The 26,249-nt window shown below is 35.3% G+C and overlaps 1 protein-coding gene across 3 annotated transcripts in view; it reads left to right on the forward strand.

Moving 5' to 3' along the window:
- Positions 1–26,249, forward strand: part of ARHGEF28 (Rho guanine nucleotide exchange factor 28) — a 139,508-nt gene that overhangs the window by 54,124 nt on the left and 59,135 nt on the right. The window contains exons 1-4 of one of the 3 annotated variants that reach the window (XM_087927145.1): positions 2,938–3,061; positions 3,203–3,275; positions 8,466–8,518; positions 9,786–9,846. In XM_087927145.1, the coding sequence (XP_087783271.1) occupies positions 3,245–3,275; positions 8,466–8,518; positions 9,786–9,846 (145 nt within the window). In that variant the 5' untranslated portion in view covers positions 2,938–3,061; positions 3,203–3,244. Of the gene's footprint in view, positions 1–2,937; positions 3,062–3,202; positions 3,276–8,465; positions 8,519–9,785; positions 9,847–21,365; positions 21,661–26,249 lie in introns of those variants that run through there. The other 2 variants (XM_026718072.2, XM_087927147.1) reach the window with 2 other exon arrangements.

Raw genomic sequence — 26,249 nt, forward strand, 5'->3', positions numbered from 1 at the left:
GTGGGAAGAACTTGCTCTGCAGCTTTTCTTCATACTGGCATATAGTTTCTGGTGCTGATGTTGGCTTAGTAAGGAGAATCTTATATGACCAGGGGCTTTCCATGATGCCAGAAGAACCAGCCCATCGTCACCCTCCTATAAGCAAGATTCACACCAGCAGCCAAAACAACTTGGAGAAGAGGGCTGACCCAAATTGCTAATCCTCAGCACCTGCTTCTTTTGCCTGTTGGGTCTTCTTGGTGGAGAGCAAGCTACAGAATATCACTTCAGGCTGAGTCCCTATCTCAGCCTTTTGTTTCCTAGAAATAATCTACATCGACACTATTTATTTATTGTTAGTGCAAGTGTTGATTCCTTTCTTATTTGACAGTGTCATTCCTCTACAATAGTGAACTTGAAGCTTTATTTTTATTTATTAATCGAACTTGGTATGCTGTCAAATCATCAACTGTGTAAACCTCTGTAAGTACAATGTCCAATAAAACAAAATCGCCATAATTCACAATACCAATATGATAACCAATATAACAGATATAACCAATACACAGAATGCATACCAAATTTGAACAGTTTTAGTCTTCACAATCTCTGGAAGGCCTTCACTGAGGATGTCAACCTAGCTTTTGGAAGGAAGCTGTTCCAGAGTGTTTGATAGTTTTCTGGCTTCATCACTTTCACTATGTGAAAATGAAGCACCTTGAGCAGTTTCTCTTGGGAGGATCTTTTCAGATGAGTTGAGTCTAATTAGGGAGTCCTGAAACTTTTGCCAATCTTGTATACGTTTATATATCAAAACTACCACTTTATTGGTGATCTGTACAAGGTCTGCAAGATAGGTTGACCAACTATAGTCTGTAAATGATCTTCACTTCTACTTCAAATAGAACTGATTCCAGAAATCTAACTATGAGGTGATAAGGCCGCGAATCATCAACTCATTTTGTCCTTTGCTATACCTATCTATATCTGGATAGGGGACATCCTGAGGAAGGTCCTCAATACCTGGTTGTCTTATTAGGCCTGGGGCTCTAAGGGAACTGGAGACAATGCTTAGGTGGCTCCATTTCTGAGCTGCCTATTTATCTTCTCTCTTCACCTAGGATTTGTATCTCTGCTTTTATAATGTTATTAATATGATTTTTATGTTTTTTTATAAATAGTATTTTTATATATGGTTTTCTCATTTGTTGTCCATTGTCCAGTCACCTTTGGTGAGATGTGTGGCTATACAAATTTGATTAATAAATAAATAACAATAGTAAACTCTTTTTCTTTTTCAGGTCTATAATTGAATATAGGCACTGGCTTAACTTAGGTTTACTTAGCTTCAAGCTATGATCTAACATATGTAGCATGTTGGAATAGTATTCCTTCCAGATATATCCCAAATGTATTTGGACATCAATTCCTAACACTCTGCTGCTAGTGATTTGCTTTGCTGGCTGTGCTGACTGCTGCAGCCTGAGTGCATCTGGTCAGTAACAAATTCGGGCAGGTTACAGATTAAACAGATAATCAGAGTTGGAAGGGACCTTGTAGGCCATCTAGTCCAACCCCTGCCCAAGCAGGAGACCCTACACCATTTCTGACAGGGAGTCCAAACTCTTTTTGAAAGTCTCAAGTGATGGCGCTCCCACAACTTCCGAGGGCAAACTGTTCCATTGGTTGATTTTTCTCACTGTCAGAAAATTTCTCATTTATTTTTAGGTTGGATCTCTCCTTGTTCAATTTCTATCCATTATTTCTTGTCTGGCTTTTGGGTACTTTAGAAAATAGATTGACCCCTTCCTCTCTGTGGCAGCCCCTCAAGTATTGGAAGGCTGCTATCATGTGTCTCATGGTCCTCCTCTTCACTAGACTAGCCATGTCCTGTTCCTGTTACCATTCATCATATCTTTTAGTCTCCAGTTCCCTAATCATCCTGGTTGCTCTTCTCTGTACCTTTTCTAGAGTCTCAACATCTTTTTACAGGATGAAGTACTCTAGGTATGGTCTTACTAAAGCTTTATAGAGTGGTGTTAGTACCTCACTGGATCTTGATTGTATCCCTCTATTAATGCAACTTAGGATTGCATTAGCTTTTTTGGCTGCTGCTGCACACTGCTGCTTCATATTTAGCCAGTTGTCCACGAAGACTCCAAGATCCCTCTCATAGTTACTGCTATTAAGCCTGATTTCATCCAGTCTATATGTGTACTTTTGGTTTTTCTTGCCTAAGTGTAGGACTTTACTTTTCTCTACATTGAATTTCATTTTGTTAGATACAGCCCAGTGTTCTAGTCTGTCAAGATCCATCTGGATCTTGAGCCTATCTTCTTGGGTGTTAGCTATTCCTGCCAGTTTAGTATCATCTGCAAATTTGGTAAGTTCCCCTTCTATTCCCTCATCTATGTCATTAATGAAGATATTGAAGAGTACTGGGCCTAAGGTGGAACCTTGTGACACCCTACTGCTTACTTCCCTCCATGTAGACTTAGACTCATTAAGGACTATCGTTGAGTATGGTTTATCAGCCAGTTGCAAATCCATCTGGTGTTGGTGCTATATATCCCACTTTTTTCTAGCTTACGAAAAAGTAGGTTGTGGTCTACTTTGTTGAATGCCTTGCTGAAATCTAAGTATTGTCAAGCCTGAAATTGACATATGTGTAGCCATTTTAGTTAGGCTTAGTATATATTCTTTTTCTTACTTTGTCTGTGGCAGTCATGGGGGGAAGGGTTTCAGCCACATTACTAAGAGAGTAGGAATAAAGATAAAGAGAATTGTTTTGGCTAGGTGATTCTCCTTCCCATGGGAAACGAGCTGTCCATGCTTGGGGGCCTTGAGGTGGAGATTTATGGCATCAAGCAATGTTGAATTACTTCTATTGGAGAATGTGATTTTTTTTGAGGGGGGGGTGTTTCTAACTTTTAATATTATGGGGTAATTCTGGGTTGTGTCAGATCCAGAATTACCCTGGACTTTGCCAATTTGATGCTTTCCTAAATAGAAGAATTTGTCTTGGAAGATGGACTTTGTTCTTTTCTTTTCAAATGGATTTCATCACTTGGAAATCTGACAAGTATATTGCATTACATTAGAGTACTCTGTGGATACATTACTCTGTGAATTTGTGTTGTGCATCCTATATGAAAAATATAAAATAACAATAACACAATGAACATACTAATTAAACTGATTTATTATTTTAATTTTTTTAAAGAATCTTACTCCAAAGCAAGCTGAAACATTGGGAGGAATACAGATGCCTTGCAACTCTATAACATCTAAAGAAGGTATTTTTATTCTCTATTGTATGAAATTATTTACAATCCATTATATTGTATGTGTAAAATACGTCAAAAGGCTTTCATCTTTCTTTTGTATGCCAAGGCACAGTTTCTTTTTAACCAATATCTACAGAATTATGAGACAAAACAAAGAGAAGCTAAATATTATAATCTATTTTAAATACAGCAATAATAAATATAATTCCAAAGTATTTAATTAAAAAGCATACCTTTGGAAGAATTTTAGAGGCTGTGGTCTAACTGAGAAAAAAGTAGCAATGGCTTTAGCTTCAATAGCAGTGTTGAAAACATGTCTGATTATAGATTTAATGGGGCATATTGCAGGTATTAGTTGAGCTCTCTGTTCCCTACAAGGGCAAAAATGGATGTTTTCTCAATATGGTGGACGTGAGCCAGTGATGAACATTGATGCTTGTGAATGTTGGACAGATTATCCTATTGCCATGTCCCCTTCCTCCCTCAATAATTCAGCGCTCACAGTAGTGCTTGCAGAAAAATTATCTTCCATTTCTTCCACCACTTCTTATTTCAGCTTGCTGACAGAATTTGCTTTCAAAATGGTCTTATTAAAGAAGAGGATTTTGTTGAATTTTTCATAAATAAAATGTGGTGTCTCATACTTACTTGATTTACAAAGTTGCTAGATTGTTGTGTGAGAAGGCTTTCATTGCACAATTCTCTATCCAGTGATTTAGTTTCCCTGATGCCCACACTTCAGTTAAATCTAGAAGAATTCTTCCAGTTTGGCTTTTTCCAGATTGGAAAGTGTAAGCACTCAGAGAAGCTTCAGAGGGCTGGATTTAAATTAAAAAGCAAAAGTCCAACAACACCGCCCCTCCCCAAATCCTTCCCCATCCTAAATGACATCACTCCTCAAAGGCTGTTAAATCTGGCTTTTGATTACAGAAAATAAAAGTTTGCATATTTCTTCTAGAGCATCAGATGGAAATTATAAAACAAACAAGGCACAGAAATGTAATCTGAAATATTTGATCATGAAACAGTTGTGTTTCACAACTCATGTTTACTTAGAAGTAAATCTCACTGGGCTCTCTGTATACATAATATGAAATGATCTCATAAGAAAAATAATTTAAGCTATTGATCTAGTATTGATATTCTAAGTGAGCTTTAAGGTTTATTTTATGGAACTGTAAAACATAATGCTTTGTTTTATGATTTGCATGTATTACATCAGCTATATTAGTTATTGTGACATATCTGTAAATCTCTTTTAATTTAATGTTCATTAGTTAACTTTGAAGTTAAGTAAGTGTCTTGTTTGTTAAGTGAGCATTTTAAGAGAGTAAATTTTCAACAAGTCCTTAGTCAATAATGATCTCATTTCAGAATTTAAAATTTGGAAAGACATTTCAGAGAAGAGATTAGACCATTTTGGAAACTTCCAGATGCCAAGAGCTAATTTATCTGGAAATTATAATGTTGAAGTTCAGTGTCTCTGAAAAAAACTAGAAGAGGACACATGAAACTATTTTCTGGACATTGATTTAAAATTTTCACTGTGTTCACAATTATTCTTTATATGTATCAATATAATTTTATTAGCTACTTAAAATATTTATAAATCACTGCTTTGTCTGTCTTTTATCATACTTAAAAAAAATCTGTCTTGATCAATATGGCATTGTAACAACCAAGAGGCACGTTTCTTCCTCTTAATCTGTGATGTGGGACTGCCTGTCAGACTTACATTCTTACATATTTCCAGCGTAGAAAGGCTCATGTGATGTTTGGCAATTACTAAACTCAGTATCTAGGCTTTCAAAAATGAACTGCTAGAGAAGGGTGGGCTCATCCTCTAAACCAGGGGTGTCCAACCTTGGCGACTTTAAGACTTGTGGACTTCAACTCCCAGAATTCCTCAGCCAGCTTTGCTGGCTGAGGAATTCTGAGAGTTGAAGTCCACAAGTCTTAAAGTCGCCAAGGTTGGACACCCCTACTCTAAACCTTTTTCTTTAAGAACTAAGTGAATGTGTACATGAAGTACTTTAGCACTTAGGGCACAGGACTCCAAACTTGGCAACTTTAAGACTTGTGGACTTCAATGCCCAGAATTCCTCAGCCTGCATAACATTGAAGTCCACAAAGTCTTAAAGTTGCCAAGTTTGAGGACCCCTGATCTAGAGTCATAGAATGGGGAGTTGAAAGGGACCCTGAGGGTCTGCAGTGTATAGGAAGACCTTCGGCAAACATTATCTGTTGCAGTTTAAATCAGAACATTAGCTTTACTAATTTATTTATTCGACTTAACCAAAACTTACTAACAGGGTTTATCTTCAGTTCTTCTTTAGGACTCTACAACAGATGTGACTTTTACTCTCTACCAGCCTGGGGGGGTGGGGGTGGGGTAAGATTAATTCACTCAATGGGAAGAGGATTTTCCTAGGGGTTGGGAATAGCTTCTTCCAAGGAGGAAAAATCAAACTGACCAAGCAGTGCTTTAGATAGTTTGATCAGCTGATTCATGTAATGCTTGTTTAACATAAATCTGAATTTTACAAACTAAGAAGGGATTAATTTAAAATATCATGAGCAGATTTTTTTTTCAAAGAGTTCTCTATTAATTATGATAGACTGTCAGTAGTCAGGATCAATGTTCTGCCTGATGTTGCTCTGTTTTAATTCTGCTAAGAACTTTTCCCTTCAGCCCAGCTTTAAAAAAAAAGAACAACTTTGGATTTACCTGCCCAGAGCCCTGAAATACAGAACTAGGGAAATATGCTTGTGTCAAATCTGAAAAGGCAATGGAAATCTGTGTAACTGTACCAGTTCCCAAATAAATATGATTTTAATGTACCCTTATTAAACCAATAAACCAAAATTGTGAGGTATAAAAAGTACACCTGTCCAAATAAAATCAATGTAGCCAGCCTAGTTAAAGTATTTACTTGTTACTTGCTTATCTAAAGAAGTGAATTTCAGAACATGTTCAAAATACATTGCAGAGAGGATAGTTGAAATAAATTATTACTTCACCTACTGGGGATGCTGTCAGGCAAATAATTTTCTTATAGCTGCTTACTTCTCTTCTCAGCACTGCTTAGTTTTATAGAATACAGAGGATATGGAAGTTAGCACCTTTGAAGAGATTTGCTTTATCCATTCGAGTAAAATGCTTAATCCCAGGTCTGGCCACTAAGAAATGATCTAATATCTAAATTCATTTTCCTAAAACCCATAGTGGAATGATAAAGGCACAGTCTAGCTTCTTTTAGGTGTGCCATTTCATTAGAGATTGTTTGGGGAAGCATAGATTGAATTTTCATTTTTCCTGGTGTTTCTGCATGGGGCCATTTTTATGGAGCACTGTTTCAAGTATGTTTTGATCTGGACATGTCAGGGCAAAAGATATCTGGCCATGTCTTTTGTTCAAAGGAATGATTAAACAAGTAGGGAATTTGAACCTATCAAAGGCATAAAAGGAAGTAGTAATGCTTAGAAACATTTTGTTGCTCTTGTTTGAGTCATCACCTTAGCTAGAAGCACCTACTGAAAGTGTAATATTCAGGAATTAAAAAAAAATGTTTAAACGGGTAGGAAAATTATGGATGTTCCCTCCCAAAATCATGGTAGCCTAAATTGTTGTCTGAGGAAGATCACAATAGAGTACCCATAGAAGGATATCTGTAATTGTTTTGACATCTTTAGGGATAAAATCAGACAGAATCTCTCTATGGCAGTGAAAATACACAAAGAACAAATAAAAAATTTCTACTGTTTTGTGACTTCCAAATCATCTCCTTGAAGCAGATGCTTCCCTCAGTCTCATAGAAGGATCATTCCTTGCTGTTAGTTCTGAATATTTAGGACTGTATTCATGCTGTGAATATCATATTCATGATATTTCTAGGTTATAGAGAATTACAATCAGATATAAATCTCTTTACAACAGAATTCTGCTGTTTTTATGTTTGAGTTTTTAATAAATAAATGTTTAGTCTTTGACATCGATTTCAGAAATGGCTACTGCCTGGTTAACAGTAGTGATACTTTCCTCCTGGAAATAACTTAATGTAGAAATAAAACAAATTGTAAATGTTTAATTTGCTGTAAATTAAGCAGGCTAGAGAATTACTGCACACAGAATGACATTATTATGTAGGTGATATTTTGATGGCTTTTACATTGTATGCATTGTTTTTCAAGAAAGATTAAAAAAACACATATAGTCCTTGATCCAGCCACCAAAATTTTAATTTGCTTTTTGTGTGGATGTGTAGATTCTGTAATGTTTTGTAAATCTTTGTGCAAGATCTTTGTGTGAAAGGTGGATTTGCTTTCAGTGTAATTTGTAAAGGAGAAACTTTCCCCTTCAGGTGGGGTCTGTGATTTGCAAAAGAATGCATGATTCATTTATGCTTCCTCCTTCCTGCTTTTATGTAATATTTGAAACCCAACTTTGCAGTGTAAACTCAAAAAACAGATCTGCATCCAGTGATAGAAACTTGATATAAAAATCGGCTAATGAAATAGAACTACTGTAAATGGAAAAACAATGCTCACAGACTATTAATTTCTTTTTTGGCAAACTGTTATTTTAGTTTAACCATGTAGGTTGTAGAAAAAGTTGGAGTTCTGCAAAATGTGCTTAGGCACAGAATATTCATGCTTCTCTTGCATAATATTGGCACTGTTTATGATCGGGGAAAATAAATTAAAAATGATTTTGATGCATCAAGTCCTTATTCCAGACTTTTGAAAAAGAGCCAGGAAATAAAATAATAACACAAATGCAGTTGTTTCCTGTAGTCAAAAGAAAAGGAAGGGCAGTTAAAAAAAATACATGAAATTGCTACTCTTGTTTACAAAGTCAAAATCTCAGGCTCACTATAAATGACTTTGCTGCTCAAGAAGTATTAATAAATAAGGATAATTTGAGATTAAATTTGCACTGTATAGCATACCCCTTTAAGGAGGAAATCTTGTTGAAATTAACCCATTAAAATAACACAAGAAGTTATTGTACAGCCGCCTAGCATTTCAGCTATAGTCATGAGATTTGGAAGTGGTGAATATAGTAAAGAAACATTGTTTGGTCTTTGTATATCCTTCTGTTTTCCTCTTTCAGTGGGTGTCTGGGAAGGGGAAATAAAAAGAATTACTTCTCACGGTTGGCAACAGGGAACTAATGAGAAACTGTATTTCTTTAAACAGATCTTATAGATGTTGCATCTGAGGAACCACCTCTTAAAAATGAAGATTTGACGGTATATAGTCAATCCCCTTTTTATGAATTGCTAAAATCTAATGAGACACCTATATTATCATGCCTATGTTGCACACTTTGCCTTGACAGCCCAACACTTCACAAAATCCCAGCTGGGTTAATGACAGCTAAGTAATGCTTTCTTCTGAATATGTTTCAAGACCAATTAAAAAGTCTCTGAGATTTTACAAAAACATAGTCTTGCTGTCTGCTAATAATATATTTAAAGAAAAACAGCCTTGTCTCATGCTTAAACCCTGATACTTGTGACCAGTCATGTATAGTTAGGAATCTGTACAGGATCAGGGACAAATTCTAAGAATAAACCATTTGCATGGCTGGAGCTGTTTTCTATGGGCATTTCACTTTTCCTGTTATTGCATAAGGCTAATGATGCTTTGCTAATAAGTGTTAGATCTGTGGAAGACCTGAAGAAACAAAATTGTTTTGGATACTTGAGTATGTGACCTTCCTTATATTTAATTGCTCCATTGGTTTTAGTATAACCTATTATGGGGTTTTACCTGGAGATATTTCCTTATAAAACCTCTTTTGATTGGCAATGGCAAGACTTACATTTAAAATCTTCAGCATAGCAAAGCATGTTTTTTTCCCCTTGAGCCCTGGAAATCCTTGCCTTGGATGGACTTGTGGCTTATAATGATTTAACTGTAACTCCAAATATCAAAGATCATAAGGCAGGACATAATTCATGTCTCCACCTATTTTCTGATATGGAAATGACTAAATGACTTGTGGGCACGTTCCCAAGTCTTTGAATTATACAGGAAATAGAAGGTAAGCAGATGTTTTTGATACTTTATGATCTGCATTGTCGGCCTCTTGATAGTTCAAAGTTGCTGGAAGTGTTGTTTTTTTATATGGTGCCTCTAAAAACTGCGACAGCTAAAATAGTTTCTTCTTCCTCCTCTTATAATAAGCTATGCTTGCTGTTGCCGAACTTGCAATATAAATTCTTGAATTTGTACTACTTTCCTGAAGTACTGGATGTCTTCTTGACTGTTGAGATTTTTATAAAAGCTCTGGTTTGTTATTTGAGAATATTGGACAAGAGCTTATTGTAAAAACAGATATTCTACTCTGAGTGGCTAATTTTGCTTGACAGTTTAGAAAAATTAATGTTATATTCTGAAATGAACCAGAGCAGAAAAATGCTTTTGAAAAATATATTGCGTTCTGAAATTTTTCAACACAATTTATTATAGATTACATACTAGAACATAATATTATTTCCATTTGTTTTGTAGTTTCAACAAGAACATATAATTCATCCACAGGAAAATGAAGATGAGAATGCATTGGATTTAGGTAAGAAAATTTTCAGCTGTGTACTTGTATTTTAAAATTCCATTTATTATCCCTTGTGAATGGAAATAACTGTCTGACGGCCTGAAGTGCTAGGTTGCAAATGATAGGACAGAAACTTGTCTCCCCTCTGTCAGCTCTTCTGTGCACAAAGACGCATCAGTTCAAGATTGGTGCTCTGCTGCTTTGTCACACAGTGTCATAGATGTTGGGTGAGTTTTCACAAGTTAAAGCAATTAACTATTCATTTGCTGATAACTCTAGGAGAAACAGTGCAAATAATGGTGGGTTTTTTTTTGCATATCCTCTGAAGCTATGCTGTGTAGTTGCATATGGGTGGGTATAGGCATTTTGTCCTGCCTTTTCATTCTTCAGAAGTATACCTCTCCATCTTAAAGTCAAGATACCATGGCACCATGTTACGTTCCTCTTCATTGCTTTGAAGAGAAGGACTGAAATTTCCGTGAAGAAAGAACAGTTGATTTTTTAATTGTTGTTGTTTGTTGTTTAATTATTGACTTCATAGAGACCCATGGTCACTTGATTGTGATTTTCCAACCATTCTTGCTGATTTCTCACAAGCAAAGTGAATGAGAAAACCAGCAACTGTTAGAATTTCTAGGCAGTATTACTTTCTGTGCTGATGTGGGATTCCAGGACTTGGAATAACAATATATATGAAAGTTGATATTAAATGCAGAATTGAGTATTGCAATGCTTTTTATATATTTCTTTTAAACAATAAGCATATACAGGTAATCCTCGACTTACGATCACAATTGAGCTCAACATTTCCCTTCCAAAGCTAGGCAGTTGTTAAGTGAGTTATGCCCCAATTTACGACCTTGTTGCCTCAAATATTAAGTGAATCACTGTAGTTGTTAATAACACGGTTGTTAAGTGAATCTGGCTTGATCTATTGACTTTGCTGGTCAAAAAGTCACAAAATGGGGATTGCATGCTCCTGGGACTCTGCAAATCACCATAAATAAATACCGATTGCCAAGAGTCTGAATTTTCGATCACATGAGCATAGAGTTGCTGCAACAGTCATAAATGTGAAAAATAATCCTAAATCGCTTTTTTCAGTGCTGTTGTAACTTTGAATGATTGTAAATCAAAGACTACCTGTAGAAACCACTGCCAATAAATCATTTTTTAAAAGTACGTTCTAAATTGGTTCTTGATAATTTATTAATTATAGATAGTGCTTATGGGGATTTCAGTTATGAAACCAATATTTCACACTTCTTGCATTAATTTCCACTTTATATATTTCTTCATTCCATTAACAGCAGCATTTTAGTTGTTTATAGACTAAAGGAGAAGATAATCATATTGGTGTGAAAACGTCAATTGATATACATTTTAGTAATGGGAAGCATGTTGTTGTTTTGGGTTTCTGTTTGCTCTCACATTTATTTCTTTTCAGCCACTTCATATATTGATTTTTGCATTTATACATTTACATTAATTCATTAAATTTTCACAAGCACAAACATTTTATAGTTACTAGTTCTCTGGGTGAAGATAGATTTTGCCCAATATTCTTAAGAGGGGTGGTGCTTATCTCCATTTCAAGGCTGCTGAGCCAGTGCTGTCCTAAGACAGTACTGTGGTCATGTGGCCAACATGACATTGTGGACCACTGTTTCCTCCCCATCCAAGTCATATCTATTTATCTACTTGCATTTGCATGTTTTCAACATGCTAGGAGGGTAGGAGCTAAGCAAATGCTCATCCTGTTGTATGACACTTGGGTCTCAAACTCGTTGGCTTTCCAGCTGACAAGCCCAGTGTCTTAACCACTGAGCCATCACATCCTCCCAGTGAAATGAAGAAGACTAAAAATAATAGAGAAGAAAACTAAGGAATAAGAGCTGGAGCTTATAAAAAGATAATACGATATGGAAATCAGTAAGAAAGAAGAACAAGCTCTGGATGTTAATTAAGCAAGACATACACTGGCAATGATCCAAATAAAGTAAGGGATTGATGAGATGACTAAAATGGACAAAAGTGGGTTTTTCTGCCACTGCAATAGCTCAGGTTATCGCATTGCGTTGGTTTCCTAGGCAGTGATGGGCTTTATCTTATGTTAGCTAGTTAAAAAGCACTGTTCAAAAAGTAAATTAAATTCCAAACTCTAGCCAAATGTTTCTATTTCTCCTTAGTCTCTCTGTTAAAAACATTGTTTCTGGCCTCTATTATCTCTTTACAGAATGATTATCCGTATTTTTGTGAGGAAGGGAAGAGCTGTAGCTAATTTAATGCTAAGGGTAAACCATTGCTTTGCATCAAAAAGAACAGATATTATCTCTGTCATTTCTAGTTAGGAATCTACTTTTTGGAGTATCTGCTAGCCAATGTCCTGGGTTAAATGGATCGGACTCTGTATATAGGAGCTTCCCTAAGCTTCTATTCTAGATCATATTCTATCTATTCATATGAACTTTGAAGATATTGCTTATAAAAAAAGATTTGGCACTCAACAGCAAAGGAACATACAGGAAAAATTGACAGGTTTTTTGAAGTGATGCATCACACATTTATAATTTGTAATTATATCTTACATTGTTGCTTTATCACCCACATTTCAGAAGAATTCCCACAGAAACATACATTTAGCTTAATATTAAAAAAAATTACAGAGATTTTACAAATCAAACTCAGCTTCTGGTGATTCCATAGACACAATCATGAAATTTTCTTGGCAATAATATGGAAATAGCTTCCCATTGTCTTCTGGGGAGTTTTTCAAATTTCCAGTTTAGTTTAGAACCTGAGTTCTCTAAAGACTTGCTACCTAAATACTAAGCAGGCCTGAGATTGGTTAACTTTTTAGAAACTAGAAAAAGCTAGTTAAATACTATTGTTGTTAAGACATTTTACATTAAAATAACAGCAATTCTTTAAAAAGCTAAATGTATTCCTATTTTAAAACATTCCTAAGCTCTGAATGTTTATGTTCTTTTATAACATTGTATTGGTACCTTTTAATAGAAATATATTCTATTTCTAAAACTCAAAATTTATAATGCCCAGTAGTCTAATAGAAAAAGTATGGAACACTAAAGGGCTGCAATTTTAAATCATAAGAGTCTGGATAAAGCACTTTTAACGTTGTTCATGTGATTTGGCAGCCAATGTTTTTATTTTGCTGAGTTCCGTGGCTTATATTTCTGAGGAGGAGAAACATTCTACTGGCCACAGCTTAATCTTCAAGAGATAAAAATCTCAGAGGCCAGATTATTGGCATCACTCACAGTGTGACCAGGGTAGCAAAAGAACATTTTAAGGAGTCTGATTTTTGGGTGGGTTTTGGATTGTTCAGTAATTCCCATTTAATTGCTCATCACTTTCAGACGTTGAACAGAGTGATCTGCTGCATTGTGAGAACCACTTGGGCTATACTGGAGTCTGCAAACTTTGCTTTCAATTCTTTAAAGTCAGTTTCTTTAAGAGTAGGATTATAAAGGATTTCGGTTAATCCCCTCTCTCCCCGGAAAGTAGGTATGACAATAGAAAAGGGATTTGGAACAAACATTTGCATGCTATTCTTTAGGTGCCTTCTCCAATCAGGCATCTTCCAGATATATTGGTCTGCAATCTCATCATAACAAAGGAGCTGATGGGAATTGAAGTCCAACATATTTGGATGATTTTGAATGAGGCAGATTTTGGATATATGCCAAGCTAGGATAATTAAACTCTATATCTCAGTCTTATTAATAGGATTTTGTGAGTATTGAAAAATCTATTTCAAGAAATACATGCCGAATAAAATTAGATAATCCAATTCTCAATTTCCAAATGAAAGAACTATAGTTTATCATTATGGCAATAAACTACAGAATGTCCTTGTTCCTACCACCTTAAGCCATAGCTCGGAGTTTGAATTTCAGCATTTTGCTTCCATTTTTATTAGCCATAGTTCAATATTACCTTTGCATTCAAATTAATTATGCTTGGTTTTAAGAAAGATTACTTGAAACAAGTGAACTTCCAAATCATAGTGTTAGAATGTGGCTTGTTTTAATTAACCATGATTAAGAGCAAGCATGGTTTGGCTTCTGATACAAAACCTTTTGCATTAAAGTGGTTTTGACAGTGAATATTCCCAGTGGCCTGATAACCAGTTAAAGGGTTGTAGGCTATATAGCTTCAGAGCATTTCTTCAACATCTGTTTATACCTCCTTAAAATAGTGGCATTTTTATATCTGTGCAGTTGCTGTCTGCTCTGTATTTTTTCTATTATTCCAATTCCCTTTTTACATATATTAACATTTTAAATAAGATTTATGTCTTTGTCATATAAATTCCTGAACTACAGTAATATAAATAGTGTATGATTTGAATGTCAGGTGGAGCTGAGAGAGACTTGTTAAGTAAAGAATTAAGACTTACCAAACTCTGGAGCACTATGACTACAGTACTTTGAGAATCAAGTCATGACATGTTAAGTGTTTTCAAAGCAATAAAGGCTGCTTTGTATTTTAAAATATAAGATTTTTTTATTCCCAATATAATAAGACAAGATTTATAGATAATCAAATACAGGAAATTGGGTTATGTTTTAGATGAGACAGATAGGAGAATTGTTTAATTGTCTGAACTGTATTTCAAGAAAAATGATCAAGAAGGCCTTTATTAGGTCTGTTTTACCTAATTTCCTTTAAAAAAGAAAGGAGAGCAAACATAGATAAAACTGTACATACAGTTTGTATAGTATGGAATCCATAACTGTATGCTTGTTTCAATTTAACATTAAAACATCTCTTTTTCCAAATACTCATTTGCTTCTTTTTTCAATATGCTGAACTATCAAAAGTTTGTTCTTCTTTCATGTGAGCCTATCAAAATATTTTGCTTGAGACTGTGTGCAAAATAATTTCTTGCATATTCCAGAAATATGAATTCGGATGATCTTGCAGCTAAGGGAAACACAGCTTCTTCCCTCTTGGACTTCCTTGCATTTTTATTCAATGCTGCCAGTAGCATTGTTTGCTTTGATCCATGGATTACTGCTTGTCTTTCAAATCATAGCTGGAAGCAATTGCTTTGAAGTGGGCTCCCTCTTGTAGACTTATATGGTGATATTAATCAATTTGCTGACCTAGACATCATAGTAAGTTAAGAACTAAGCTACAATCAAAAAGTGAAACTTTACTATGGACCTTTTTTGACAAGATAACATGGCTTATCACAAATCCATCTGGAGATTCTCTTATCTTCCTTCTGTCCAAATATATAAATCAGAGAGGAAACCTCTGATTTTTTTCAAGCTTTTTTGGATTTGTTCCAGTGGACAATGTTGCAATTTCAAAACAAATGAGTGATTTACTGCAGTTCATGTGCAGCCTACCCGTGGGCATAATTTTAGCTACCATAAGATATGTTATTCAAACATAGTTGGTGAGCAAAGATTAAAGTTTGGTGAGATTGCGATTAATTATTAATTTCTAGAGTTTGGAAGTTTGTTCAAATTGAGCTTTCTGGTGGGAAGAAAATGGGTATAAAATGTATTTTTTGCCTTTTCTTGAAAACTGGCTCTTGGTATTGGCTTAACAAGAAACATTCTTGTGCCATTTTAAAGAATAGCAAATATTTCATAGAATAAACCTTTGTAGGCAAGATACTAATGTTCAAAATTCAGGAATTCATATATATTGAATATTCAAAATTATTTTTTTGTATGAGTTGTGAAGCTGTCACCTTCTCTATTACAGCAAATGTTTCAAGAGGCGAGGGTTAATTCTTTGAACTGAGCAATCTATCCCATGATATGGCCATTCCCTATGATCAGTTTCTAGGCAACTTGGGATGCTTCTTTTTCTCTTGAATGAAGCAAGAGTTGCTAGCTGGAAGAATGTTTTGGTTGCTTGGCTATTCAACAAATCCTCCCTATCTTCCCATGCTTCTTTTTGATCTGCAAAGTTTATAGAACACCAGTGAGGTGAATTAAAAAAAATGGACCTTTTTCTTCCAGATAGAGATGACCCAAATATTGACATTTTTTAAAATTGTTCAGTTTCTTCTGTTTTGATAAACACCATTTTGCTAGAATTGTCTGTAACGGTTCCTTTTTCACCATAATGCATGTTTCTATTACCAATGACACTGTTTAGCTACATAGCCTTTCATTGGCAACTTTTCTGATTGCCTTTGATTTTTTTTTTCAAGCATTTCAAAGGGCTTTTCTAGTGACTCTTGCCTTCATGTTATGTCTCCAAAATATACGTCTTGTAATTCATTATTAGCACTGCCATTGAGCACGCTGCTTTTACTTTGTCCAGTATTAAATAATTCAACTTATTCAGTCCAAAGGATTCTCAACATTTATCCAGTGCCACAATTCCAAGTCACTAGTTTTTCTTCATTCACCCTTTGAGCTTTCACAGCCATATATTTCAGTTGAGAAAGCTGTAGTCCTGACAATACATAACTTTGTTGGCAGCCTTAGCTCTCTGCACCCTACTAGGCTTGTCATGCTCTTAAAGAGAAGCAAATGTCTCTTTAGCTCACAGCTACAGTTTCTAACACTATGAACACTGAGCCATGAAGATAAAGATGTTCCTTCATGCTCCATACATCACATTTTTCTGCACATGGTTGGCATTGCTTGTAGACCCAAACTTATAGATTTATTCTCTTTTTTAAACACTAAGCAGCAGGCCAGCTTCGCACTCTCACTTTCAACAAGGCATCCTTTAAGTCTCCCTTGCTTCCAGTCATCAGTCATCAAGACTGTTAATTTTTCTCCTGGCAGTTTTAATTCCAGTGCTTACTTCATCTAGTCTAACATTTTCCATAATAAAGTCTTTGTAATAGTATATACCTTGGCCTATTGTGTCTCCTATTTGATCACTCCATATTCTCTTCTGATAGTTGCTGCCTGGTCACCATACACATTCTTCCACAGAGGGATGAGATGACCTGGTACAATCAATTTTTTAAGGGCAGTCTACAACTTATGATCTAAATGAAGTTTTTAAAGGCAAACTGTAGTTAATAGTCTTTTTTTTATAAGCAGTAAAAGTCTTTTTATAAGGGTTAAAATGGACATTTTTTGACAACTCTTCCTTTTTTCCATTACCCACCAAGTGTTAATAATGTGACCTGGAGCACTATTGCCTCTTTTGAATCCAACTTGTATGTCTGGTTGTTCTCATTCCATGTTGTTGAAATCTGGAAATCTTATTCATAATCTTACTAGCATATGCAAGAAACACAATGTTTCAACAGTTTGAGCATTTTTAGCAGTTCCCTTCTTTATCCTGTCAGTTATGCTAAGATGCATACATTTTTCCAGAGACTAGATTCCTAGCCATAGTAAAAATAAGAAAGAGTGAAAATAAAGCAGTATCCCCCTAATATATTTTGTCAGAAAGGTGTTTTTTTAAAAAACAACAACTTTATGTACATCTGAATTTGCCCTCTATCTTAAACTTGGACCCTGGACCACATGTGCCCCCTACCTTTTCCTACTTCCTCTGCGTTCAGTGGTCCCATCTCCTCAATTCTGCCTAAATATTTGCAAAGATAGAGATAAAAGGGTATGGCAACAATGGAACAAATGCTGTAAAATATGGTAAATCTAAAATGCTTTTAATGAACTGAAATAAACACCAATGATTATTATTCACAGAGTAGTGATTGGGGATCTGTCATGTCTTCGCTTTCTGAAATTATGGGCTAGAAATATCTAGTATAACCATTTTATTTGTTCAGAGGCAGTTTAAATAGGTTTTTTTTCCTTAAAAAAAAAACTGTCGTTCTGCAGTTTGGCTAAGATTTTTAGTTCGTTTATAAAAAAAATATGGCACTTTTATCTTTAATAAATATACCCAAAGAAAATTACAAAAAAGTATCAAATAACCAAATTAAAACTAAGACCTTAAAAATCACAAGGAGAGGATTTTAACGTGGTTGGAGTGAATCTTATGTAGCTGAAGAAACTCTTTAAATGGTAATAAATCAAGTTTGATTTGGAAATTTGTAATTATGTACCTTCTTGAAAGTTGAATCGGCCCATGGATAGAAGAAATATTTCATATATCCTGAATTCACGCTTTATAAAGTGTTTAGGAATTATACAGTACAGCAGCATGGTTAAAAGAGCATTACCTTGGAGAAGTTTAGGTGTCTCAATCTGTATCTGCTGTGCTTTCTGAACACTTTTCAAAACCATGCCAGTAGAAGGCAGTAGTAAATAGCCAGTGTTCTCAAAAAGCAAGCAAAATTCAAATAGCTCTTACCTTATGGGATAAATGTAAATAGGTAAATGTTACAAACGTGACATAGATACCTTATGCAATTGTGTACTTAATGAAAATATTACATAATCTGAATGGAATGTGTAAAGGCTTGTTTAAAAAATGCTGACTAGGTAAATGGGGATTCTTAAACTTGAATTTGTTTCACAGAAAGAGGCTAAGAATCACTGGTAAAGTCTGGAAAATAATCTGACACAAAACTGTGTTTTAAGATAACATCATCTGTACGTATGACACTATAGTTGACCAAAGAGTGTTTTTGTTACTTATTTCTCACCTTGTAATGCAGGAGTAAGCCCAAGCAGCTTCAGCCCTTGAACCCTTTTCTTTAGCCCTCAAAGGCTTCCACATGGCACTGAAATTTGGCAGCTATCCGCCTATTTACAGTCGTGCTTAAAAGTGTGAGAAACCTTTTGAATTTTCAATATTTTTTGCATAAAAGTGATCTAAACCATAATTTCTTCTCCACGCAAGTACTAAACTGTATAAAAGGAATCCAGTTAAACAAAAAGATTATATTTGTTCATTTATTTTATTTCAGTGAAGACCTGGATTTTCACCTGGGCTCTAGGATCAGGAGGTTCATGGAGTTGGTATGGGGTGGGTGCTGAGTTAATGAGACTTTTACTTCAACATTGTTTATTGCTGTAAATGGACTTTTTAGTGTACGGGTAGTCCTCGACTTACGACTACAGTTGAGCCCAAAATTTCTGCTGCTAAGCAAGATAATTAAGTGAATTTTGCCCAATTTTACAACCTTTTTTTGCCTCAGTTGTTAAGTGAATCACTGCAATTGTTAAGTTAGTAAGACAGTTGTTAAGTGAATCTGGCTTCCCCGTTGACTTTGCTCCCAAAGATCTCAAAAGGTGATTACCCTGGGACCCTGCAACCATCATAAATATGATTTCGTTAAGCATCTAAATTCTGATCCTGTGACCATGGGAATGTTGCAGTGGTCATCAGTGTGAAAAACGGCCATGTCACTTTTTCAGTGCTGTGGTAACTTTGAAGTGACTGTTACAACAGCAATATTTGCAGTTACAACGTTTAGTGAACAGTCACTAAATGAATAGTTATGAGTTGAGAATTGCCTGTATTACATTTTTATTTCATCTTCTACCCAGATTTCCTTCAAATAAAGGGGTGGCTATATAAGTTGAACAACAAGTTATATTCTCATCATGTTTTCATGCTCTATAAATTGATTCTCTCTTCCCCATTCCCCTAAGCTTACTAGTCTTATCATTTGCAATTTCATATTTAAACTAAAATCATAGAATCAGCTTGTTCACTTTTCAGAAGTGTTAAACTTATTTTCATTTACTTGGGAAAAGCAAGCAAATATACATTGTATGCTGACCACTATCATCTTCATTAAGAGCAATAATTAAAACAATGATGAAGATCTTTAAGTACTAGAGTCATGCAGAAACCTAGACTATCATGCTATTTCATACACTTATGTCTATTTCATACACTTGTGACATTATTAGAATCACCTTATCAGGGAGATGGGCAGCATATAAATAAATAAATAATAAATATTTTGAAGACTTGCCATCTCCAGAAATATAAATTAAACTGGCCAGCAGTGGAGGTTCGTGATAATCAATAAGGAATGTATGGTGACAATTGCTCAATTAGAATTATGCATAAAGCCATGCTAAGCAAATTAATCGGCATTGGTGAGTTGAGTTTATACAGTATAATTTGCTAAATACATAAATTCTACCTTAGTGAACTCTGTAATTGCAGGCACAAAGATGGACACAGTTGTTACTGCAACAATGCCAGGTGGGACTAGATTGCCATTCTTATGTGAACCCTTCAAAATTCCCATTGCACTTATTAAACCAAAGAGAGATGGAAATTCCCATTAGTATCAGTATATATTTCAGCAAGCTCAAGGGAATGCTCAGCTTATTCATACATATTAGTTATGATGATTACATATTGGCTTTTTAAAATGGATAATATGCTTTTCTAGCACAGTTGCTGGACATTATGGGTAGGAATAACTTCATCAAATATATGTGTGGTTTCTATATTTGTCACAATTTATTAGTTTCTATGGTTATTTAAGAACAGAATGGTAAATTAGATATGACTTTATTTTTATTTAGCATATATATTGATTTTAGAAAGTTTAGATTTAGATTTAATAGATCAACATGACCCCCATAAAATCTTTATGTGTAAAGTGAAAAGAACTAACAGAAAAATAGTTTTGCACATATCTATTCTATTTTTAAAAAATTGAAAGATGAATTTTAAATAATTTTAATTGGCCCTGTTTATACACATATTATTTTGAAGAATTTAATCTGCATTTTTTTTCTTGGCAATACTGTTATTAATCTGTAACTGAGTGTGTGGGTTGGCTAACATATCTCACTGTTTGGAAATATGACTGAGGAAAGACATTGCTGTTTCTTAAACTGATCATTTTGTACACACTTTCCCCATTGAGCAAAGAGCAAAAATAATGTATGTGAGATGTTTTGAATCTTGGTTAAAAACTACTAATCACAAATAGGTTAGTTTTGTGTTTACACATGAAACCTTTAAACAAGAACACTAGCTGTAGTTTATGTAGTGTAATGATGGGGAAAAGATAATGAGTTTTTGTTGAATACTAATCGCCATTAGGTTGTTCAGGGAGATTGTATAAGAATGAGAGACTTGTAAATTAGTCACTAGTTCTATTGTAGATCCAAAGGAGGGCAAGATAGCTCTGTAAAGGTGCCAACCTTACAAAATAACTTTATGTAGCTTGTGAAATTCAGACATAATGACTGGGGGAAAAAGTGGTTTTAGAAGTAACTTGTCCAAAACAATAATAATAAGATGGTGGTTGTGGTGGAAAGAGCATGCTTCCTTTTTAAAATTAATGGACAAAGTATGTCTGCCAAAGTTATAAATTATGAGGGGAATCCTGAAACAAAGGAACTCAGAAATATGATTAGAGTCACCAATTATTGGTTTGAATCTTGCGTTCAGAGATGGCTCATGCTTTAAAATAATATAAGACGATTAAATATTTTACCTTTGTAAAACACAATTAAGGAAATAATTGCTCTAGTTTTCTATATCATTCCGAGACAATGCAAAAGTTCTTTTCCTTCTCAAGCAACCCTGATTATTCTTTACTGAGGTTTGGAAAATGAAAAGGCAAGTTAATGATTAATTGGCACACGGTGACCTTTCCAGTGACTGTAGACTAGGATACAGCAGCCTCACTCCTGGGTGCACATCTTATTTTAACTTGACTCTGTCTGCTTTCATGTTAGTCCATGTGCATTAAGGCAGAGAACGGACTCTTGTTGCTTCTTCTGGGTTTAGAGAGCAATTACTTGCTGTAGGGTTCAACTTTTTCATTTCCTATTGCTTACCTTGCTGCTCCATACAACAGCTAGTTACCACTTGAAAGAGGTGTTTGATTAGCAAGAACAATGGATTCAGATTCAGATACACCTTTTCATTATTCTTGGCCATCCTTACCTAAAATGAAGATTCGAAAAAGGACATCCAAACCAAAAGGTAGATAATTTCTCCCCCCTTTATATTATTCCTCTCCTTTGTTTGTTTATTTGATTTAATAGGTGCATACAGAAGAAAGTCAATAGTTCTGCTGATTCTTCTCATTTCAAAATATTTAAATACTGTCTCAGGGATGACAAAAAGTTTGAAACCAGATTTCCCTTTCTTTTCACAGTGTATGGATTATCTTTGTCTCTTTTAAGCTAGTTTGGTATTTTTTTTAATATGCATGCCTTCAAGTTTGAAATCATTTTATTTAGCAGAAACTATTTACAATTTCATTAGAACTTACTTTAAGGAGTGTTGAGCAAACCTTATGCCAGATATGTATTTTGAAAGATAATACAAATGAATGGTCTATCAGATGTGATCTATAAATAGCTCTGTTTTTATTTTGCTTTGTTTGCCATGAGTGAATTTAATTATATCCCTAGAGGCTCTTACAGTGAAAGCCTATTGGCTCATTTACAGGATCAGGTGTATGAGATTTAAACAAAAGAGAAAGAAACTTTCCTTCTGATATGAAACTTGGTCTTTAATGGTTAATCTAGCAGTTTCAGACAGAAACAAGGACATTTTTATAGAAAGATATATTTAAAAAGCATTGATTTAGCAAGGCAGTCAGGACTGTTAACGGAGGTTAGATATTGTACCAGAATTATGGTCACGCTTCTTTAATCAGTCCTGGCTTTAAGCCTGTTTCCAGCACTGCTTTAATACCCTGAATGGTTTTGTTCAAGGTTATTGAAGGCCAACTTCTGTGGACTTTCCGGGGGGTGGGGGAGGGGGGCTTTTTATCTAAGTTGAAAAGGGAAGGAATATTTCTTCAGTGTTAAAAAATTCAGTACTAATAGTTACAATGCTACTCCCAGTGTGAGACTTGTCATGTACCCAAATTGTTTTTTCAATAGCAAGTGGACATCTTTTTTCTTTACTTAGGCTTGCTAGTTTTCCAGTTTTATAACTTGTTTTATTTTTCAGTCCTTGCCTTATTTTTATCTTTTGCTATTTCTGCCTTGACTTCATTTGTTTGTGGACCTGCTTTAATTGACCGATATGTATCGTGTTTCCTAAAAAATAGGACACATCCCCAAAATAAGCCCTAGCCTAATTTTTTTGGGTGAGACTAATATAAGCCCTACCCCAAAAATAAACCTGGGTGATGGGTGTGACCAACACAAGAGGTGGTGAGTGCAGGGGGGGGTTGATGGTGTCTGGCAACCTGCCGGACCTTTGGCGCAGCAAATCGCTTCATTCCCAAGTGCCCAAACACTTTTCACCCAGAGGGAGATGAAGCTTCGTCTGTTTGCAAATAGAGTGTTTTGAAATGGAGCTAATCCCACTGTTTCAAAATGCCCCATTTGCAACAGATGAAGCTTCCACATTCTGTCATTTCTCTGTCCGCATGAAAAATGTGTCTGCCCTCAGAAGGCCTATAAGCTGCTTTGGCCGCGGGCAAGCAAATGGAGGGAGGGTGTGGGCGGATAGCCACAAAATAAGACATCCCCCCAAAATAAGACCTAATGGGTCTTTTGGTCCACCCCAGGAAACCCAGGAAAACATATATATAGTCTCTCCTTACATTAATTTGTTGAAAATTTCAGAGAGCTTCAGCTGTTCTGCAATATAAATGATACAGAAAGTGTGTATAACTGTGGTAAAATGAAGGTATGCAAACTGAGAATTGAGTTTTGAAAATATAATTAACAACAGATTATCATGAAAGAACGTGCACATTTGTCATGTGTTACTGTAATAATTTATAATAGACTATAAATGATTGAAAAAAATTGACTCAGATATACTTGTTTTTGCTTTTAGAAGTAGTTTGATTGTTCTTGGGATCATGAGAGCTGAAGAATCGATTGCTGAAATGATATTTCCCATATTTTCTCCATAGACAAGTTCAACAATGAATATATATTTAGACCTGGAACTGTTCCATTATTTTTCCCCATGCCATTTTCCCATTAAAACTGTCCTTTTCTTCTTTCAATATGTATTGTGAGATAAATATCTAGGCAGCAATCTACTTATCTGAATAGGATCTGACAAAGTAGAAAGAAAAACTCTGTTATCACTGACTTTAACTCAAATTTACTCCCATTTTTATTGTCCACCGTGACTCAAGTTACTATAAAACAAAAAACCATCTGGAAATCCTATCACAAATTATCTGCCATCTGGAAATCCTACCACAGATGCTCTATGTATCAGTGTGTTCCTAAGGATATTTCCAATTCAAGTGTTTGTGTATTGTGTCACTTGTTAAGTAGGTTTCAGGTATCACTGAAGTCCATTCTTGATTTTCCTGTATTTTTTCTGTTATATTTCTTTACAGGAAACAAATTAATAGGGAAGCACAGAATAATCAGATAGTGGTTTTAATTGGTAATGGTAGTCTTGAACCTTCGTCTGCATTCAGAGCTGAAGAAAGAAGGAGATTTTAGAAACTACTATTAGGAAAGTGATAAAAGCATAACCCACATAGAAGGGCATAAGCTGCACATATAAAATATTAGATATGTTCTATCAGCATAATATTCTTCCAATTACAGTCCTTGTGCATCACATCATGATTATCATGATCATCATCATAACTTTATTTGGTTTTTCAGATGAGTTTCTGAGACACACAGCATGTAAAATTAGAGACCCCAATATTCTATTCCAGAAATTCTAGGTCTTCACACTCACATTATGCATCCTGCTTTGGTGTAGCAGTTTGGTAATTCCTTGGGGGATTTGGAATTTTAATTTTGAAAACATAAATACAGAGTAAACACAACAAAGGGTATAAAATTATGCATGGTTGTACAATTTCATTATTTTTCCTATTTTAAAAATACTAGAATCTTGGATAATTGGTGGGAGATCAAAAAAGGATGAAGAAAAATATGTCTCCTAGCAAACAGATTCAATGTTTTTACATTTCAGATGTTGTGGTAGGTACCATACAAACTGGGTTAAATACATTTGTGGAAGATAAGGTTTTTAATGGCTATGAGTTATGTAGGTTATTTATTTACTTAAAGTTATTCCTAGTGGTTACTGAGGGATTTCTTTCCCAAAATTGGTATGTATAACTCTGAAATTGAAGAGTAGTTATTCTTTGACACTTTCCATAAGATTTATCGAAGAGCTTAGGAAGACTTGAGTACTGATAGAGAGAAATCTGGCTGATTCATATTAAACATGTGTAGAACTTGATCTGTGTTGGAGACAAAAACAAAAAAGCCCTTCTCCGCTTTGGGTAGTAGAGTAGTAACTGAAGAGACCTTTCCAAAGACTAGTTGTTGACTTAGGTACTCTACTGATAAAATCATTGCTGTCTTCTGGTGGGATGGTTGAGATAGTTACTTGTCCACATTTTAAATTGACAATGTGAGCAGTTTGCTTATATGGGTTAAACCAGCCACATATCCTTTAGACCAGGGGTCCCCAACCACCGGTCCCCGGACCGGTCCCGGTCCGTGGAACAATTTCTACCGGGCTGCCGGTTTGCTGGGTGCCGCCATCTTGTTTTGATGAAAAAGTGCTTCTGGTGAGCTTTTCCGGGTAGAAAGCGGCGTTTGGGTGCTGAAAGAATCCTCGCGCCTTAGTTTCATCGGGGGAGGGGGGCGGCTTCGAACAAAACTAAGGCGCGAGGATTCTTTCAGCACACATGGCAAGGCGAGCTGAGCGACCGTCCCGAAGCCATCATGAAGCCCATCGACACAGGTACAAAGGAGGAGTTGAAGGTGGCGGGGAGAAGCGGGGGACGGCTGGCTGGCCGGTCACTTGGCTCGCCTTGCCATGCGTGCTGATGCCGGTACTGGGCCGCAGCACAAAAAAGATTGGGGACCACTGCTTTAGACTTCTTCCTATCCTGGCTAAAAGAAGTGCAGGTGAGGTGTTGGTTATTTATCTGATGAGCTATATTTCTTTTCGTCATATAACTTAAGCACTTGTTATGCCATTAACGATGCAGATTTTTTGGTAATATTTATAAAAATATAGGTTGGATAAAATTGTCAATCATTTATGTGGATCAAATTTAATAACTATATCCCAATCGGTTCCAACCCTCTTTCAGTTTCACAAGCTTGGTGAAATGTTCAAAACATTTTCACGTACAGTAATTCTTTGGAACTTAGAAGCATGAGTATTGCCAGAAGAAAGTTTTGGCTTCTCTCACTAAGCCTAACAGAAAGAAAACATGTGGAACACAATTTTGAAGATCTGTCCTTTTAATCCTGAAATTCAAACATAAATTTTTACACGGTATGAGGTTGTACACTTTATCCAATATAATTTATACTGCAGATATTTTCCCTTTTTGGTTTCATAGCTTTCATTCTTTTAAGTTATAGATTAACTTACGTTAACTTTGCTGGAGGAAATTCTGGGAAGCTATTTGAAAACTGTTTGCTATTTTTTCCTAGGTGATCGTTTTTCATTTTATTCTCTGACACATGCCTAAAATATATGAAATACACTGGAATGTTACTAAATGGTGTTTAAGCATTTTAAATTGTCCTTTTAAAATTCATATGGGCATTACATTCTAAACACAGTAAATAGATCAGAATTATTAGCCTATTCTATGT

The sequence above is a fragment of the Pseudonaja textilis genome, chromosome 2, assembly GCF_049901715.1.
Source record: "Pseudonaja textilis isolate UNSWEBS1 chromosome 2, rPseTex1.2, whole genome shotgun sequence".
Taxonomy (NCBI): Eukaryota; Metazoa; Chordata; class Lepidosauria; order Squamata; family Elapidae; genus Pseudonaja; species Pseudonaja textilis.